The sequence below is a fragment of the Vulpes vulpes genome, chromosome 3 (assembly GCF_048418805.1).
Source record: "Vulpes vulpes isolate BD-2025 chromosome 3, VulVul3, whole genome shotgun sequence".
Lineage (NCBI taxonomy): Eukaryota > Metazoa > Chordata > Mammalia > Carnivora > Canidae > Vulpes > Vulpes vulpes.
The window spans coordinates 16279637-16297440 of NC_132782.1; the positions used below are offsets into that span (position 1 = coordinate 16279637).

A 17804-nucleotide genomic window follows, 5' to 3' on the forward strand; every position below is an offset into this window, starting at 1 on the left:
GTTATTAGTCATTAGGTGTTGGTTTCCAGTAAGTCGGGGGTTCCCCTCTATTCCAATCAATTATGGCTGGGGTTCCGTGACCTGAAATATGACCCTTCCTGAGTTTTCTCCTTCAGCAAAACTAACTAGGTCAGGAAGGGGCCAGAGGCAAGGAAGGCCCTGTTGTCTATGAAGGGTGGTTATTATCCAAATACAGCAGGAGACAAATTCTCAGGGCAATCTGGAGGCAAAAATATTAGGCTGCCCTAGTCAATATGATACAAAGATCCTTCCATCATGAACTGTTTATTTATGGGCTTTTGCTTTTCTGGTGCCTGTGATGTTTCAAAATACCAACTTGCCTGCAGCAGATTCCTACTTCAATGGAGACTGTCTTGAACAACAATCTCCCATGTATTCCCCTCCATCATGTTATATTTATCTTTATGAGCTTTAGCAACATACTTAGGATTTTATTCTTTGCCTTCTGAGCATATTCCCTAACTGAAAGAGGAAAACCACTGACTCCAGGAAAATGGGAGCAGTGGCTATTACATGTTTTTAAGTAACATTCGGGATGGACCTAAACAGGATACTTTAGGATTTTTCTAAGTATGAAGGTTTTTTAAATTTTTTTTATTTATTTATGATAGTTACAGAGAGAGAGAGAGAGAGAGAGAGAGAGAGGCAGAGACACAGGCAGAGGGCTCCATGCACCGGGAGCCTGATGTGGGATTCAATCCCGGGTCTCCAGGATCGCGCTCTGGGCCAAAGGCAGGCGCCAAACCGCTGCGCCACCCAGGGATCCCTGAAGGTTTTTTTTTTTTTTTAAGATTTTATTGATTTATTTATGAGAGACACGCAGAGAGAGGCAGAGACATAGGCAGAGGGAGAAGCAGGCTCCTTGTGGGAACCCCCATGGGACTTGATCCCAGGGGACCAAGTTTGGGGAATAGCAGAAATAAAGCTCTAAGGAAGGGCCAGAGTTGCTGAAGGACAACCAAGGGTCTGCATCCTGGGTTCTACAAACCCTGGCAAGTGTCAAACATCTGGGAAACAAATCTGACCATTGAACATAGCCACCGCTTATGACACCACCATGAAGAAGATTATAATTGTCAAGCAAAACAAGAACGTTATCAAATCTATGATATCAAATCTTCTATGTATTCCGTGACATTAAATTCATTAATGAGGGGATCCCTGGGTGGCTCAGGGGTTGAGCGTCTGTCTTTGACTCAGGTCATGTTCCCTGCGTCCCGGGATCGAGTCCCACATCAGGCTCCCTGCATGGAGCCTGCTTCTCTCTCTGCCTGTGTCTGTCTGTCCACATGTCTCTGCCTCTCTCTCTCTCTGTCTCTCATGAATAAATAAATTAAATCTTTTAAAAAATTTTTTTAAATTCGTTAATGAATTAGCTGCCAGGCACTCTGCTAAGTGTTAGGAGCCCAGAGCTGACTCCACTGCAGTCCCTGCCCTAGAGGAACCTAATAACTGGAGATTGCATTTGTGTATTTATGTGTTTATTAGGCCTCCTAAGAACCTGGGATTGGCTTATAGACAGCAAAGAAAGATAAATGATTTTTTATTTATTTTTCAATACCCCTACTGTTACAGAAGCAGACCACGAGCACTCGAAAACATAGAATCAGCAAAAACAAAAAGTAAAACACCTCCAGCACACCCAGAAATCATCGCCATAACCCTTGGTCTTCATATGCATACATATTATTAATAAGTATTTTCCCCACAAAAAAGTTTTCATATTGTTTGCAGATACACTGTGTCTTGTAACCCGTTTTTCTTTTCAGTCAATAATTTCCACTTTTCTGTGTCAGTAAATGCTTCGAATACTCAGTACGTATTCAAATTCTCCCATTTCAGCCAAAAAGGTCCTTTACAGCTAATTTCTCCAAATCAGCCTTCAACTCAAGGCTTTACACTGCATCTCCTGATTACATCCTCCCTCTCTCTGCAAGTCCAGTGTAGTGTCTGTCTTATGATTCTGACTTGATGAAAAGAACTGGCCAGCTGTTCTGAACAGTCCATCTTCTTTTTTTACTTGCCTGGTTGTTTCCTTGTGACATCATTTTACTACGTTTCCCCCTTATCCTCTGTATACAAGTGGAAGATCTAACAAGAGATGCGACAGAAGCGAGTTACACATTCTGGGCTAGCACAGTTCACGGGGGGCATTATGTCCTCTATATTCCTTCGCATCAGAATACACGTCTGAAAACCTGGTTGACCCACCATTAGTGATGATCAAATGGACCCCTGGGCAATGGCCATAATTGGAGATTTTGGAGGGAAAGGGCAAAAGGAGAAACGGAATAGGAAGAGGGTGCACACGACCTGGCTGCCTAAAGGAGGTAGGACCCCAAGGACATCCAGCTGCGCTCCCCACTCTGACATCGCACAGGTTGCGACCAATCTTCTGATCTTGTTCTCATAATTAGGAAGGCACAGCCAGAACATTTTTCTTTAGAAAACTGAGCTGAGCGGATGCGGTATTCAGCCCGCCGGAGAGGGACCATCACCCTCTCTGCAACCTGCGACAGGACCCATAAAGGGGGCGGGGAGAGCTGTTCGGACCCACCTTCCAGGAGCCGCCCTTTCCTGCCTCGGGCCACCAGGGGGAGCTACGACAAAACAATCGTTCGTTCAGACGAGCGGCAACGCGTCTGGGCAAAGCTTGTCCGTCCCGGGGATCCGTAAGCAAGGGGCCGCGGCTGGGGAAACTGTGTTTCTGATTTCTCGCGAGCACCAGGAAGCTCCTCCCCGCTTGCGCGTGCTCAGGCCCCTTCCGGTGGTTTGCGGCAGGGGGCGCTGTCGGCGGCGTCGCAGCGGCCGTGCGCCGCGGCGACGCTCTCCCGGCGGGCAGTGCGGCCCGGCTCTCCGGCGGCGGCGAGTGCCACGTCCCAAGTGCTACGCGGAGGAGCGGAGCGGGCGGTGCGCGGGGGGCGGGGAGCAGCGCGGATCCCGGCCCGGCCACACTGCGCGCCCGCCGCCATGGGGTCCTCGCAGAGCGTCGAGATCCCTGGCGGGGGCACGGAAGGCTACCATGTCCTGCGGGTAAGGGCTCCGACGGCGCGCTGGAGGCGGGGCCCGGCCGCGGGGAGGCAGAGGCCCCGACGGGCCCGTTCCCGGGGCGGCCAGGCCCGGCCCCGGAAAGCGGCGGCGGCCGCGGGCGCTGCCTTGGCCGAGGCGGGGTCGGGAGGTCGCTGGCCTCACGCCTCCCCGGAGCGCTCCGGGCCCGGGGTCCGCCGCCCTGGGGGGACGGGGTGGATGAAGCCTGAGCGGCAGCCAGCGACCTGTCGGGGGGCGGCCCAGACGTGGGGGGCGGGCGGGGACGGCGGCCTTTTCTGTCCCCTCTCCCTTGATTCTTCTCTTACAAAGTTAGGAAAGGTGTGGGGGCAAAGTCTGCAGAAGAGGTGATGGTGAAGGTAGCACTTGAATTTTCTGAGGAAAAAAAAAAAATGAAACCTGGAACTGGCAGGGCGAGACGCAGGAGGTGCGACGGCAGGTGTTAACTCACCTCGGCGCTGGCTGGATGTCCGGAAAAGCCCAGTTAGGCAAACAGAATGAAATGGCCCAGAAGTAGGTTCGACGGACTTAAATTTTCTTGATTTTACCGGCCTCCCCCCCCCCCCCCCCGGGTCGCTCCTGACCTTACTAAGCCTCCTTTTCCACATTTCCTGGCGCAGAGAACTTCCGTTCTGTTCTAAGACTGCTCAGAGTGTGCTGGAGATTAAGGTTTAGATGCACAGTGGTAACAGGTAATGGGAGAGGAACTTTTTTTTTTTTTTTTTTTTTAAGAAAGAAAAGAAAAGTCTAAGTAAATAAAGGAAAGCAGCCTCAGTCACCAGGATGGAGAAACCTAGTATCTCAAAAAAAAAAAAAAAAAAAAAGGCATCAGGTAAGCTCCTGCTTTTATGAGCAACCTAAGTTGTTGCAGAGCATGTGGGTCTTTAAAAGTAGCGCTGATGGTTATGTGCTGTGACACCTGCACGAGTGGTGAGGAGATGGATTGGCGGCAAAGCGGCCCTAATCTGTAGCACCGCTTCAGGACGTAATAGAGTGTCATTAAGTATTAGCTACTCACAAGCAAGAACATTTTCGCTGGGAGTGAGAAAGTGTACTTTCTGGTGCGTACAGTCATTTTCTGCCTTAGAGCCCACGTTTTAGGTGAGACAACATTCGTAAGGTGAATTACCTAGATATGTGTGTGATTGCACTGTGAGGGATCACCTTTCTGATCTAAAGGATTATCATGTCTTGTTGCCTCTCCACTCTACTAAAAAAAAATCTCTCTTGAAGCCACGCTTTCGGTAGGAAAGGACGATTTTCCCAGAAAATAAGCAAACTGCATTCCTTTTAGCTAAGCTGACCCCAAGAGCCACACTGGTGGGAGAAATTGAAGGAGAAATTCCAGATCCAGATGTAAAGCGAAAGTTGGTGGCAGTGCTTTTCTCTTGCCGGGTTTAATTTTCGGTATCCTGCCCTGGGGTGCGATGTCTGGTATTTTTTTCCCCCCAGTGACTGATTGTGGCCATGAATCCTTGGGGGTTCATGATATTTTAATGATACATACACTCAGTAAAATAGCATTATTGGGTTTTAAAGGTCTGTTAGAAAGACGTACACATCAAAGGGATTGCAGTTGAGTGGCTTCAGGTAATGACTGTGTTCATGTAAAGTGAGTTGAAGTGTATTTTCTTTTACATAGGTGCGCCTCAGTAAATCACTCCTACGTATTCAGTAGTGCAGTGTGTTATTAATCTATGAATCTGATTTTCAGTAACACTAGGGACAACCTTAGTTTCCAGTCTGCATCTGGAGCATAAATGTTGCAAAAGATGAAATCTTACTCGGGTTTTATTAAAAGGAACTTTAAAATAGTAATGACCCTCTAACTGAGGAGAATTTTTTTTTAATGTTTTTGAGTTCCTAACCCACTGTCCCTGATTCTGTAATCGGTTTCCAGTTATCTTTGTTTTTAGGGGGGAAAGTACTGTATTAAATCTGAACATTAAAAAAATCTTCCTTTCATTTATTATGGCCCAAATATACAGTGATAAATTCCTATTCTGGATTACTGAGCTTGTAAACTAGAATAAATATGGTAAGATGACCTTGGCATAAAATCACTCTTGTTAACAAGTTCTAGAATGATTTCATTAGAAGTGTGTTTTCTTTAATAATCAATTCTCCGGCCATTTCCTTGTTAGTAATAAAAACTTGTTCGACTGGGTTTTAAAATAACAGTTATAGTGACAGCCATATCTAGCTGTTTTATTGTTGTTATTAAAAAGTCCTTTTAATTCAAATCAATTGGATTTACATTTTTTTTCTATTTGCCATATCCATTGGTAGATTCTGCTTTTAAATTTTTTTAGGGAACATCCTTCAAGTACTGTCAGATTTTCTTTCTTTTTTTTTTTTTTTAAGATTTATTTATTTATTCATGAGAGACAGAGAGAGAGAGGCAGAGACACAGGCAGAGGGAGAAGCAGGCTCCATGCAGGAGCCCGATGCGGGACTCGATCCCGGGGCCCCAGGATCACACCCTGGACTGAAGATGGTGCTAAACCGCTGAGCCCCCCGGGCTGCCCTACTGTCAGATTTTCTGCTGTGGGCAGTATACTTTCCTTCTTATGTATTATGTATTTATGTATAAATGAACATTTTCAGGTTGTGATCATACTGTTTATCCAATTCCCCATTCCTACCTTAGAAGTAACCACTATAGTTTAAGTATCTTTTCAAAAATGTTTTATGCAGGCAGAAGAATTCTGCCCCCTTCACTCTGTTTCCTTTTGTAACTATTGGAATCATAAGATACATACTGTTGCTCCCCTCCGCCTTCTTTGATAATCCGCCTTCTTTGATAATCCATCTTGGGAGTCTTTCCGTAGCAGCAGAGATCTGCCTCTTGGTTTCACTTAGCTTCATAGTAGTTTGTTGTACCACAGGTTAGTTAAACAGCACCTCCTGGTGATGGACATATAGTTTTTCTAGTCTTTGCTGTCACCAGTACATGTTCACAACCTCAAATCCAACCTTTGTTTTTACTTAAAATGTACATTTCCCCAAATTATTGAATCTTAATGTTGCTTACTTACACAGATCTTCATTTGTTGATCTTTCTTCATTTTAGTAGACTACTGCATTGTGTTCTGATTATCAGTGGGTGTTCATTACAGATCTTTTATTTATTTTTTTAAAAGATTTTGTTTATTTGACAGAGAGATAGAGCACAAGCAGGGGGGAGGAGAAGCAGGGGAAGGAGGCTTAGCAGGGAGCCTGATGTGGGGCTTGATCCTAGGAACCCTTGGATCGTGACCTGAGCTGAAGGCAGATGCCTAACAGATTAAGCCACTCAGGCATCCTCATTACAAATCTTTTAGATAAGTTTTAAAAAGTATAACAAAGAATCTAAACTACTTGTAATTCTGCCATCTATTTTTTTTTTTTTTGTAAATCTGTCATCTAAAGGTAAATACTACTGAAGTCTTTTTCCTAGTCTTTTTTTTTTTCCTATGCCTAACCTTGCGCCTCACCATGTTTCACAGAAATTTTGAATGACATGACATATTCAAGTACAGTATGGTCTGAAGTTATCTTAGGATGTTGGCTTACAACCTAGATACCCAGTACCCTAAGCACTGTTAAATAAATCAGGGCCTAACCACAGAGTGGAATGCTATGCATTCATGAAAGTGGCATTTCAGAACACTCTGTGGCTTTAAGTATGCCCCTCTGTGTAGGTGCCCAGGAAAATAAAATGGAAAGGTAATAAGCCAGGATACTAAAAGGGTTATTGGTAGAAATTTCCACCGTGGCCATGAAATATTTGTATATTCACAAAAAAATAGTTAAAAGATAATTTTAAAAGGTTGAATTCTATTGGAAATTTTTCAGTTCAGAATCCTTCTTTTAAAAATAGCATTATATTTCAGATTCCCTCATGCATTAAATCCAATTCATGTTCATCAGGAGTACCACTTTTATTCCCACTCTCTAATCTTAACATTAGGCAGCAAAAATGTTAGCCAGGCCTTCTTAGTATTGTTAGAAGTTACTATGAGTTACTGCAGTTGAAATATGTTGAATACAGAATTCTTGGGACACCTGGGTGGCTCAGCGGTTGGACGTCTGCCTTCGGCTCAGGGTGTGATCCTGGAGTCTTGGGATCAAGTCCCACGTCAGGCTCCCTGCATGGAACCTGCTTCTCCCTCTGCCTCTCTGTCTCTCTGTGCATCTCTTATGAATAAATAAATAAAATCTTAAAAAAAAAAAAGAATACAGAATTCTTGCCTAGATTCTCCCTTAATTACCAAGTGAACCACACAAGGCCATTTTTGGAGTTCCCTCATTGATACCCATTATAAGATTTGTTTCTAAATTTAAATATTCAGATTAATTGCATTCTGTACTTAATATTCTTTGAGATGGGGGTTATCTGAGGACATTCTGGAACCAGTGTTCACTCCACAATGAGGGCATGGAAAATGTCATGTTCACTATTCCTTGTCATTTCCTTCAGGAGGGATTTTGAGGTAATAGATGTTTTAAAGGAAAGGCCATTGAGATGAAGTATGTCTCTGCGTAGTAACAGGCCTCTATCTCCTGAGCCATTTTACTACAGACTGGGAAACATTAAATACTCTTCTTAGAGGAGAAAGTGACAATTATTTCCATAGAAAGTGGAATACCTAGACATATCTACTGTTACATGGATCTGTTCTTTTTAAGTGCCTCACTAGTCCGGATGAAATCCTGCAGGATTTCAATTTGGTACTTATTTTGATAAAGGGAATTCCTAATATTTGTTAGTCATAGTTTTTTTCCACTAACATAGTGTTTCTCTAACTTTTTTTTTTTTTAAGATTTTATTTATTTATTCACGAGAAACACAGAGAGGCAGAGACATAGTCAGAGGGAGAAGCAGGCTCCCTGTGGGGAGCCCAATGCGGTACTTGATCCCAGGACCCAGATTGGGCCCTGAGCCAAAGGTAGACACTCAACCACTGGAACCACCCAGGCATCCCATTCTCCAACTTTTTAAATTTGTGTCCCTATTTGAAAAACAAACGTCTCACTACTGGCCTCTTCTCACTCACTGTGAAAACAGTGGGTAAAAAATGAAAATAGGTTATTTCATGTTTCTCAAGTATAAAGTTATAATAAAAAAAAAGCTGTATAAATACCCACTTAAGGGTTATGATCTCCCACAACTGTCTCTTACTAAAAGACTATGAGTAGGGGTGCCTGGATGCCTCAGTTGCATGCAACTCTTGATCCTGCATTGTGGGTTTGAGTCCCACATTGGGTGTAGAGATTAATTAAAAAATAAAATTTTGGGATCCCTGGGTGGCGCAGCGGTTTGGCGTCTGCCTTTGGCCCAGGGCGCGATCCTGGAGACCCAGGATCGAATCCCACATCAGGCTCCCAGTGCATGGAGCCTGCTTCTCCCTCTGCCTATGTCTCTGCCTCTCTCTCTCTCTCTCTCTGTGACTATCAAAAAATAAAAAAATAAAAAATAAAAAAATTACTAGATTTAAAAAATAAATAAAATTTTAAGACTATGAAGTTGTTTAATAAACATTCTTTGAAAGTCCTTTCAAATGTAGGAATCAGATTATTTCAGTCATAAATGCCATAAAATACAATGCATGTGAACCATACACACTTTTAGGAATTGTAAATATTGAACATAAACTTTTCCTGATATGAACAGACCTTGAACAAATCAGCATTACACGGTTTATACACACTTTCATATTTTGTTATGAAGTGTTTTAAGGTATGGACTATCATCCTCCAATACCTTATTTGGAATTACAGTTTTTGTTCTGGTCAGTAAGTAGTAGAGCACACAGCACTGGCTGTACTTTTTCTGGGTCAGATACTGACAGGATTTTTTTAATACCACTGAAATTTTCATAAGAATAGAACTTAGAAAAAAAAGAATTAACCTTAGAATAACCATTAATTTCAGTATATTTATTTTGCAGGCTTTAATACTGTGCTGGAGAGCATTATATTAGTTTGATTCATTAATGCTGGTTAATCTAAACTAGAAAATATTTATCTGTAAAGGTTTGATACATACTTCAGAATATTACTCTAGATTGCCTTCAGAGATGTGATAAGTAAGATGACTTTTTTTTTCCCTAAACAGCATGCAGAACCAAAGTTGTTACTCTGAAAGATTGTGCATGTCCGTCTTGGCATTGCAAATAAATTTACTGTAGCATTAAGAGAATAACGTTAAGGATTGATTTTGTTTTAAGCACCTGTGAGAGAGCATTCCAGCACATTCTCAGCAGTAAGGAGCCTTGTCATCTGGTAAACATAAATATATTGAGAGACTTTGGAGTAGACCACCAGAGGCTACTCTTGGGAATCACTGGATCCTAGTGTTAGCTCCGTCATTGTGTTTCCTTGGGTAAATCTTTGAACTTTTTTAGTTTTATTCTTTTTATCTGAAAAGTGAGGATAATAATAGTGCCCCCTTCCGTTTTTATCAAAAACTATATTAGATATTATATATAAAATATTTTGGGAAAAAATTGAGCATGTTAATTTTTTTTCTGGCCCCCTGCCACCTTACTGAAGACCTCACTCTTAAATTTATTAAAATAGTGCTGTCTACCTCATTGGTTATCCCAAGGATTTAAATGATATTCCGTAATAAAGCATTTAGCATATGGTCTAGAAAGACTCCATAAATGTTAGCAGATGCCTTTATTATTAACATCTGCATTACTGTATCACCCATTAAGAACCACTTTTATAGTGGCAATACAATTTAAAATAGGCCTCTAAGCATATTAGTAGCATTTCTATTTACTTGCTCATTCACTGGCTACTTGTCCAGGTACCTAACCCTATACTTACTGCTGTTTAAAACATAAGTTTTGGGCAGCCCAGATGGCTCAGTGGTTTAGCGCCACCTTCAGCCCAGGGCGTGATCCTGGAGACCTGGGACCGAGTCCCAGATCAGGCTCCCTGCATGGAACCTGCTCCTCCCTCTGCCTGTGTCTCTGCGTGTGTGTGTGTGTGTGTGTGTGTGTGTGTGTGTGTGTGTGTGTGTGTTATAAATAAATAAAGTCTTTTAAAAAAATAAAACCTAGGTTTTGGGGTCTCCTGGCTGGCTCCATTGGAAGAGCATGCAACTCTTGATCTTGGGGTCCTGAGTTCAAGCCCCACGTGGGGTGTCTAGATTACTTAAATAAATTTTTAAGAGAAGCCTAAAACATAAGTTTTGGGTGAGATCTGACCCATTAGTTTTATTAATGTGCCTGCTAATTTTTAAGAATCCTCACTTTTAAGGAACTTTTGTCTTTTCTAAAAGGTAGGTAGGTACCAGTATCCTTTTCATTGCTTAGCATCAGAGTGATATTAAACACATTAATTTAAATGACTAAAAAAGGCTATGTAATTAAAATACTGTTGTTGGGTTTGATCTACACTGTAGAAGCTATAGATAGCTTAGTGGCAGTTAGACTTATTTCATGGTGAGTCATTCAGTTTTAGAAACTATCTTGTCAACCTCCTCACTTTACGGCTAAAGAAAAGGAGCACAGAAAGCTTGTTGCCTAAGGTCATGCAACAAATTTTCTTTCCCTAAGAAATAAATAAATACATAAGTTGGTATTTGGATATATTTATAAAATTAGGTGACAGGTTGTCAGAAGTTTTGCTTCTTTTGGAATAGACTTCAGTTTCTTTCAACATCATTTTCCTGATATACAGACCTTTTCTAAGAAGGTACTGTATACTGATAGGTTTTAGTTTCCTTTTATTTATTTTTTAAAAGACATATTTATTTATTCATGAGAGACACAGAAAGAGGCAGAGACACAGGCAGAGGGAGAAGCAGGCTCCCTGCAGGGAGCCCAGTGAGGGACTCAGTCCTGGAACCCCGGGATCATGTCCTGAGTCGAAGCAGATGCTCAACCACTGAACCACTCAGGCATCCCTTAATTTCCTTTAAGATACCATTAGAATTTCATTTCAAATTGCTAAATATGTTATAAATTACATCATAGGGTCAGTCAGTAAAACATGCTCCTTGAGTTATTTTGGTAGAACATATGAGAATGTTTTAGCAAGTAAAGTTTGAACTCTAAGAATCTACTGCAAAATAATTTCCACATATCAGTGTCAAGTCCCCGGTAGGAAAACTGGCCCTTTTCAGACATAGAAGATCTCCCTTACCCCACTCCAAAAGTGCCTTTTTTATAACTGAAGAATTTAGGGTTTATTTTTATTATATAACATTCCCGAGTCTTGTCCCATCATTTTGATCCCCAAAGTATATACATATAACATGAGGCTTTATGTGTGTAGATGAAATGAATCATCAGTGATACTTGGATTGAACTCAATTTTTAGTCTTATTTAACATCCCTGCTGTTTTTAAAAATAGTACAAAAGTGAGAGTGTTGACATTAAATTGCGAGCCAGAGGAGATGATGGTGTAGACAGAAAGTCATTCAGAGGGACTTACCTACCTTTTCTGTGTGAAGGCATTGGTGGTGCAGTATTAAAGAAGAGAGTTACACATTACACTGAGTGCATTTTATGGAAACATCTCCATGGTTAGAAAACCTAAGAGAAATAATTCACATACTAGCTAGAAAGTGGGTAAGAGTATCTTTGTATCACCTTATCAGATGTGTACTTTGATGATATGCTGTGTTCTGAAAGTAGCTTTGCTGTTTCCTTTTTTTTTTTTTTTAAGATATTATTTATTTATTCATGAGAGACGGAGAGAGGCAGAGACACAGGCAGAGGGAGAAGCAGGCTCCATGCAGGGAGCCTGATGCGGGAGTCGATCCTGGGGCTCCAGGATCACACCCTGGGCTGAAGGCAGGTGCTAAACTGCTGAGCCACCCAGAGATCCCCTGCTGTTTCCTTTTTGTGTTGCATTAAGGTAGCAGTTCTGTAGTCCTCAGCTGGAAGTGTATAAATGACCAGTGGAGTTGGGAGAATGGCTTACCCTGACTCCACCCAAACTCTTCTTTCCTTCTACTCTGCTGTCCTTCTGTCCCCAGGCCAAAATTTAAGAGAGTGGTTCATGTGAAATGACCCAAACCTAGTATAAATACTATTGCATTTTTAATCCCAGGAGAAGAGATGGATGCTTCACTGGAAAGCAACCAGTATAGAACAGTGAGGTCTGTGCACAAAGAAAAAGCCATGCTAAATCTGGTAAAACTTTCTAATGATCCAGGATCAGAAGGTGAGAGAAAAGCCAGAAGTTTGTTTTTTTTTTTTTTAAGCCAGAAGTTTAATTGTGTTTATTACCTGAAGGTTGACTGGACAAAACAGTGAATAGTATCTCTTGTAGGACTGTTATTCAAACTTTGTTTTTCTGACAGATCAAAGTAAGAAATTTATTTTCCGTTGCAGCTGGTACGTACTACTTCATTTTATGAAAAACAATGAAATGTTTATTAAGTCACGAATTTTTTATATTTTATCTTTTCTGATATATTTTCTTATTTTGACATTTGTTCTGTATGACCAACTAAATTAATTTCAGAAGCCACTGAAACTCCCTACAGTAGTTGAATGACACCACCTTAAGAATTTCTATATAGTTGGTGATTCCAAATCCAGCTTCTAATCATGAGTGTTAATTTCTTTTTATATAATGGGGATGAATACCCCTTCACTATGCAGTTTCTGTAGTAAGGTTCTCATTTTTGCCTTCTGAGTAAAAAATATCTAGGAGATTTTATCTTGCTTATTGTAGCTGGTTTTTTCTAGTGTTTATGAAAGTATTTCTTTCATGTTGTGATTTTTATTTTGATTAAGATAACCTCCAAATGTAAATTTCAGTTCCTATACGTCCAGGTTTTGATAACATTGACTTTTATCATTCATTTGTAAGTATAACTACTCTTTAGTATTTTCAGCTGCTGCTTTTTAGTTCCTAATTGTTCAAAGTGAACCATGAGGCCTGAGAAGAATTAGAAAAAGTGCTACTTCAGCATACTTGTTAGAACTCTCAGGGAATGGATTTGTGTAGAGTCAGTTTCTTCCTTAGAATGGATTATTTACTGCTTTCAGTAACAAGAATATGCTTTATGCAAATTGTTTTTAAAATATATTGCATGCTTCCCAGCATCATTGACAGGTGCTAAATATATTTTAGCCTGTTCATATCTTTAATTGTGGTGATGACATCCATATGCTATATTATATTTGTATTGGAATACAAATGTACTTCCCACCTAGACTTTTGGTGTTCGATATGGTAGCCTCTAACCACATATGGCTGTTTAAACTTAAATGTAAATTATTTAAGTTAAATAAAGTTAAAAATTCAGTTCCACAGTCACATGAGCCACATTTCATACATGGTTAGTGGCTATTGTATTGGAATAGTACATGTCCAAATTTCTGTAATTGCAAAAGTTCTAAAAGTGGCTTAATGGCAGAGATCTTTTTTAAGATCTTTGCATACACTGCAATAAGAAACCATTACAATCACACTTTTTTTAAAAAAGATTTATTGAGAGAGAGCCAGCACGTGTTCACACAGGGTAGGAGGAGGAGAGAGAGAATCTTGAGCAGACTCCCCATGGGGGAAGCCTGACATAAGGCTTGATCTCACAGCACTGAGATCATGACCTGAGCTGCAATCAAGAGTCAAACACTTAACTGGCTGAGCCACCCAGGCACCTCACAATTGCACCTTTTTCCTAAGTGCGTAGTACATACTCACTAGGTAGAATTTGGTGAGTGGCTTAGCCCTGTACTTTTTCTTCCTTTTGGTTTTTGAGACTTTTATTCTCATTTTCTGCCAGCTATCATTTTTTGCTATAATCAAGCAACAGTAACATCTCTTTCCGTTCTTCTGGTTGTTACTCTGTTGGTGGAAACCAGGAAGTCAAACCATGTAAATGTAAATAGACTGTAAGAGTGGTCCTGAAACTAAAGAGCATTGTACTAAAGAATGAATGGGTCAAGCAGGAAAATAAAGAATTTTAAAAATTCATAGGAACAAATGAAAATGAAAACACAACTGTTCAAAAACTTTAGTAGGATTCAGCAAAGCCAGTCCTAAGAGGGAAGTATATAGCAATATGAGCTTTCTCAAGAAACAAGAATCTTGGTCTCAAATATACAACCTAATCTTATACCTAAAGGAGCTAGAGAAAGAACAGTGAATAAAGCCTAAGCCCAGCAGAAGAGAATTTATAAAGATTAGAGCAGAAATCAATGAAATAGAAACCAAAAGAACCTTAGAATAGATCAATGAAACTAGGAGCTGGTTCTTTGAAAGAATTGATAAGATTGATAAATCCCTGGCCAGACTTATCCAAAGAAAAGAGAAAGGACCCAAGTAAATAAAATCATGAATGAAAGAGGACAGATCACAACCAGCGTGGAAGAAGAAATACAAACAATTGGGCAGTCCGGTGACCCAGCGGTTTAGCGCCGCCTTCAGCCCAGGGCATGATCCCAGTGTCCTGGAATCGAGTCCCACATTGGGCTCCCTGCATGGAGCCTGCTTCTCCCTCTGCCTGCGTCTCTGCCTGCTTCTCTCTCTCTCTCTCTTTCTCTCTCTCTCTGTCTCTCATGAATAAATAAATCTTTAAAAAAAGAAATACAATGATAACGTATTATGAGCAACTATATGCCAACAAATTAGGCAATCTGAAAGACATGGATGCATTCCTAGAGATGTATACGCTATCAAAACTGAAACAGGAAGAAATAGAAAACCTGAGCAGACACGTAACCAGCAAGGAATTTGTAGCCGTGATCGAAAATCTCCCAACAAACAAGAGTCCAGGGCCAGATGGCTTCCCAGGGCAGTTCTACCACACACTTAAAGAACTAATAACCTATTTTTCTGAGGCTGTTTCAAAAAATAGAAATGGAAGGGAAACTTCTAAACTCTTCCTATGAGGCCAGCATGACCTTGGTTCCAAAACCAGAGGAAGACCCCACCAAAAAAGAATTACAGCTCAATATCCCGAATGAACATGGATGCAAAAATTGTCACCAATATACTGACCAACAGGATCCAGTAGTACAGTGAAAGGATTATTCACCACAAACAAGTGATATTTATTCCTGGGCTGCAAGGGTGGCTCAACACCTGCAAATCAATCATAAAAGAATGGACAAGAGCCATATGATCCTCTCAGTAGATGCAGAAAAAGCATTTGACAAAGTACAGCATCCTTTCTTGATTAAAACTTTTCACAGTGTAGGGATAGAGGGAACATATAGCTCAATATCATAAAAGGCATATGTGAAAAAGCCCACAGTGAATAGCATTCTCAATGAGGAAATACTGAGGGCTTTTCCCCTAAGATTAGGAACACAGCAGGGATGTCCACTTTCACCATTGTTGTTCAACATGGTACTAGAAGTCCTAGTTTCAGCAATCCTACAACAAACAGAAATAAAAGGTATTTGATTTAACAAGTCAAACTCTTGACTCTTTGCAGATGACATGATATCCTATATGGAAAACCCAGAGGACTCCACCCCAAAATTGCTAGAACTTACACAGGAATTCAGCAAAGTGGCAGGATATAAAATCAATGGACAGAAATCAGTTGCATTTCTACACCCTACCAATGAGACAGAAGATAAATTAAGGAGTCAATTCCATTTACTATTATGCCTAAAACCATAAGATACCTAGGGATAAATCTAATCAAAGAAGCAAAAGATCTATACTCAGAAAACTATAGAACACTTATTAAAGAAATTGAAGACACACACAAAAAAATGGAAAAACGTTTCATGTTCATGGATTAGAAGAACAAATGTTATTAAAATGTCTATGCTGTCTAGAGCTATCTATACATTCAATGCAATTCCTATCAGAATACCATCAACTTCTTTTCACAGAACTGGAACAAATAATCCTAAAGTTTGTATGGAACCAGAAAGGACCCCGAATAGCCAAGGGAATTTTGAAAAAGAAAACCAAAGCTGGTGGCATCACAATTTCAGACTTCAAGCTCTGTTATAAAGGTGTAATCATCAAGACAGTATGGTACTGGCATAAAAACAGACACATAAGTCAGTCAAGTAGAATAGAGAACCCAGAAATGGACCCTCAACTTTATGGTCAACTAATCTTTGACAAAACAGAAAAGCATAGCCAATGGAAAAAAGACTGTCTCTTCAACACATGGCATTGGGAAAATTGAACAGCCACGTGCAGAAGAATGAAACTGGACCATTTCCTCACCCCATACACAAAAATAGACAAAATGGATAAAAGACCTATATGTGAGACAGGAATCCATCAAAATCCTACAGGAGAACACAGGCAGTAACCTTTGTGACCTTGGTGTAGGAACTTCTTCCTAGACACATCTCTAAAGACAAGAGAAGCAAAGGCAAAATGAACTGTTGGGACTTCATTAAGATAAAAAGCTTTTGCACAGCAAAGGAAACAGTTGACAAAACCAAAGACAACCAACACAGTGGGAGAAGATATTTGCAAATGACATAACAGTTAAAGGGCTAGTATCCAAAATCTATTTAAAAAACTTATCAAACTCAGCACCTAAAGAAGAAATATAATCCAATCAAGAAATGGGCAGGAGAAATGAACAGACACATTTCACCAGAGATGGCATACAAATGGCCAACAGATACATGAAAAAATGCTCAGCATCACTCAGCATCAGGGAAGTACAAATCAAAATCATAATGAGATACCACCTGATGCCAGTCAGCATGGCCAAAATTAGTCAGGAAATGATAGCTCTTGGTGAGGATGCAGAAAAAGGGGAACCCTTTTACACTATTGGTGGGCATGCAAGCTGGTGTAGCTACTCTGTAAAACAGTATGGCAGGTCCTCAAAAAGTTGGAAATAGGCTACCCTAGGACCCAGCAATTGTGCTACTAGGTATTTACCCCAAAGATACAAATGTAGTCATTCGTAGGGGCCCCTGCACCCCAATGTTTATAGCAGTGATGTCCATTGACAGAGGAATAAAGATGTGGTTTATGTATATATGCACAATGGAATACTACTGTGCCGTCCAAAAATTGAAATCTTGCCATTTGCAAGGTTATGGTTGAAACTAGAGGGTATTATGCTCAGCAAAATAAGTCAGTTTGAGAAAGACAATTATATTGATCTCACTCGTGGAATCAAAACAGGATCATAAGGGAAGAGAGGGGAAAATAAAATGATTAAATCAGAGACCATAAGAGACTCTTAATCATAGGAAACAAACTAAGAGTTGCTGGAGGGGAGGGATGTGGAGGGATGGGGTAACTGGGTGATGGACATTAAGGAGGGCACGTGGTGTAATGAGCATTGGGTATTATATAAGGCTGGTGAATTACTGAACTCTAGATCTGAAACTAATAATATATGTTAATTGAGGGATCCCTGGGTGGCGCAGCGGTTTGGCGCCTGCCTTTGGCCCGGGGCGCGATCCTGGAGACCCGGGATCAAGTCCCACGTCGGGCTCCCGGTGCATGGAGCCTGCTTCTCACTCTGCTGTGTCTCTGCCTCTCTCTCTCTCTCTGATGACTATCATAAATAAATAAAAATTTAAAAAAATATATATATATATATGTTAATTGAATTTAAATTATTAAAAGTGGTCGTGAAATATTCTGAAAAAGAATGAGCATTAGAATAAGTTACTTTGTGGCCTTTGCACTGACTATTCAGAGTCCTTTTGGATTCAATTGCTGGCTTTCAAACTGTGTTCTTTGTAGGTGAAATATTGGGTATGTTCTTAAGTTGTAGTAATTTGATTTCTGCTTTTTGGATAGAGGAAGTATATGTTAAAGCTTTTTAAAGTGCACA

General features: G+C 40.6%; 1 protein-coding gene across 1 annotated transcript in view; it reads left to right on the top strand.

Annotated features, from left to right (window-relative positions):
* The first annotated feature begins 2494 nt into the window (after nucleotides 1-2494).
* Nucleotides 2495-17804, top strand: part of GORASP2 (golgi reassembly stacking protein 2) — a 39200-nt gene continuing 23890 nt past the window's right edge. The window contains exon 1 of the mRNA XM_072751900.1: nucleotides 2495-3054. Coding sequence (XP_072608001.1) covers nucleotides 2992-3054 — 63 coding nt within the window. The 5' untranslated portion in view covers nucleotides 2495-2991. The remainder of the gene's footprint in view (nucleotides 3055-17804) is intronic.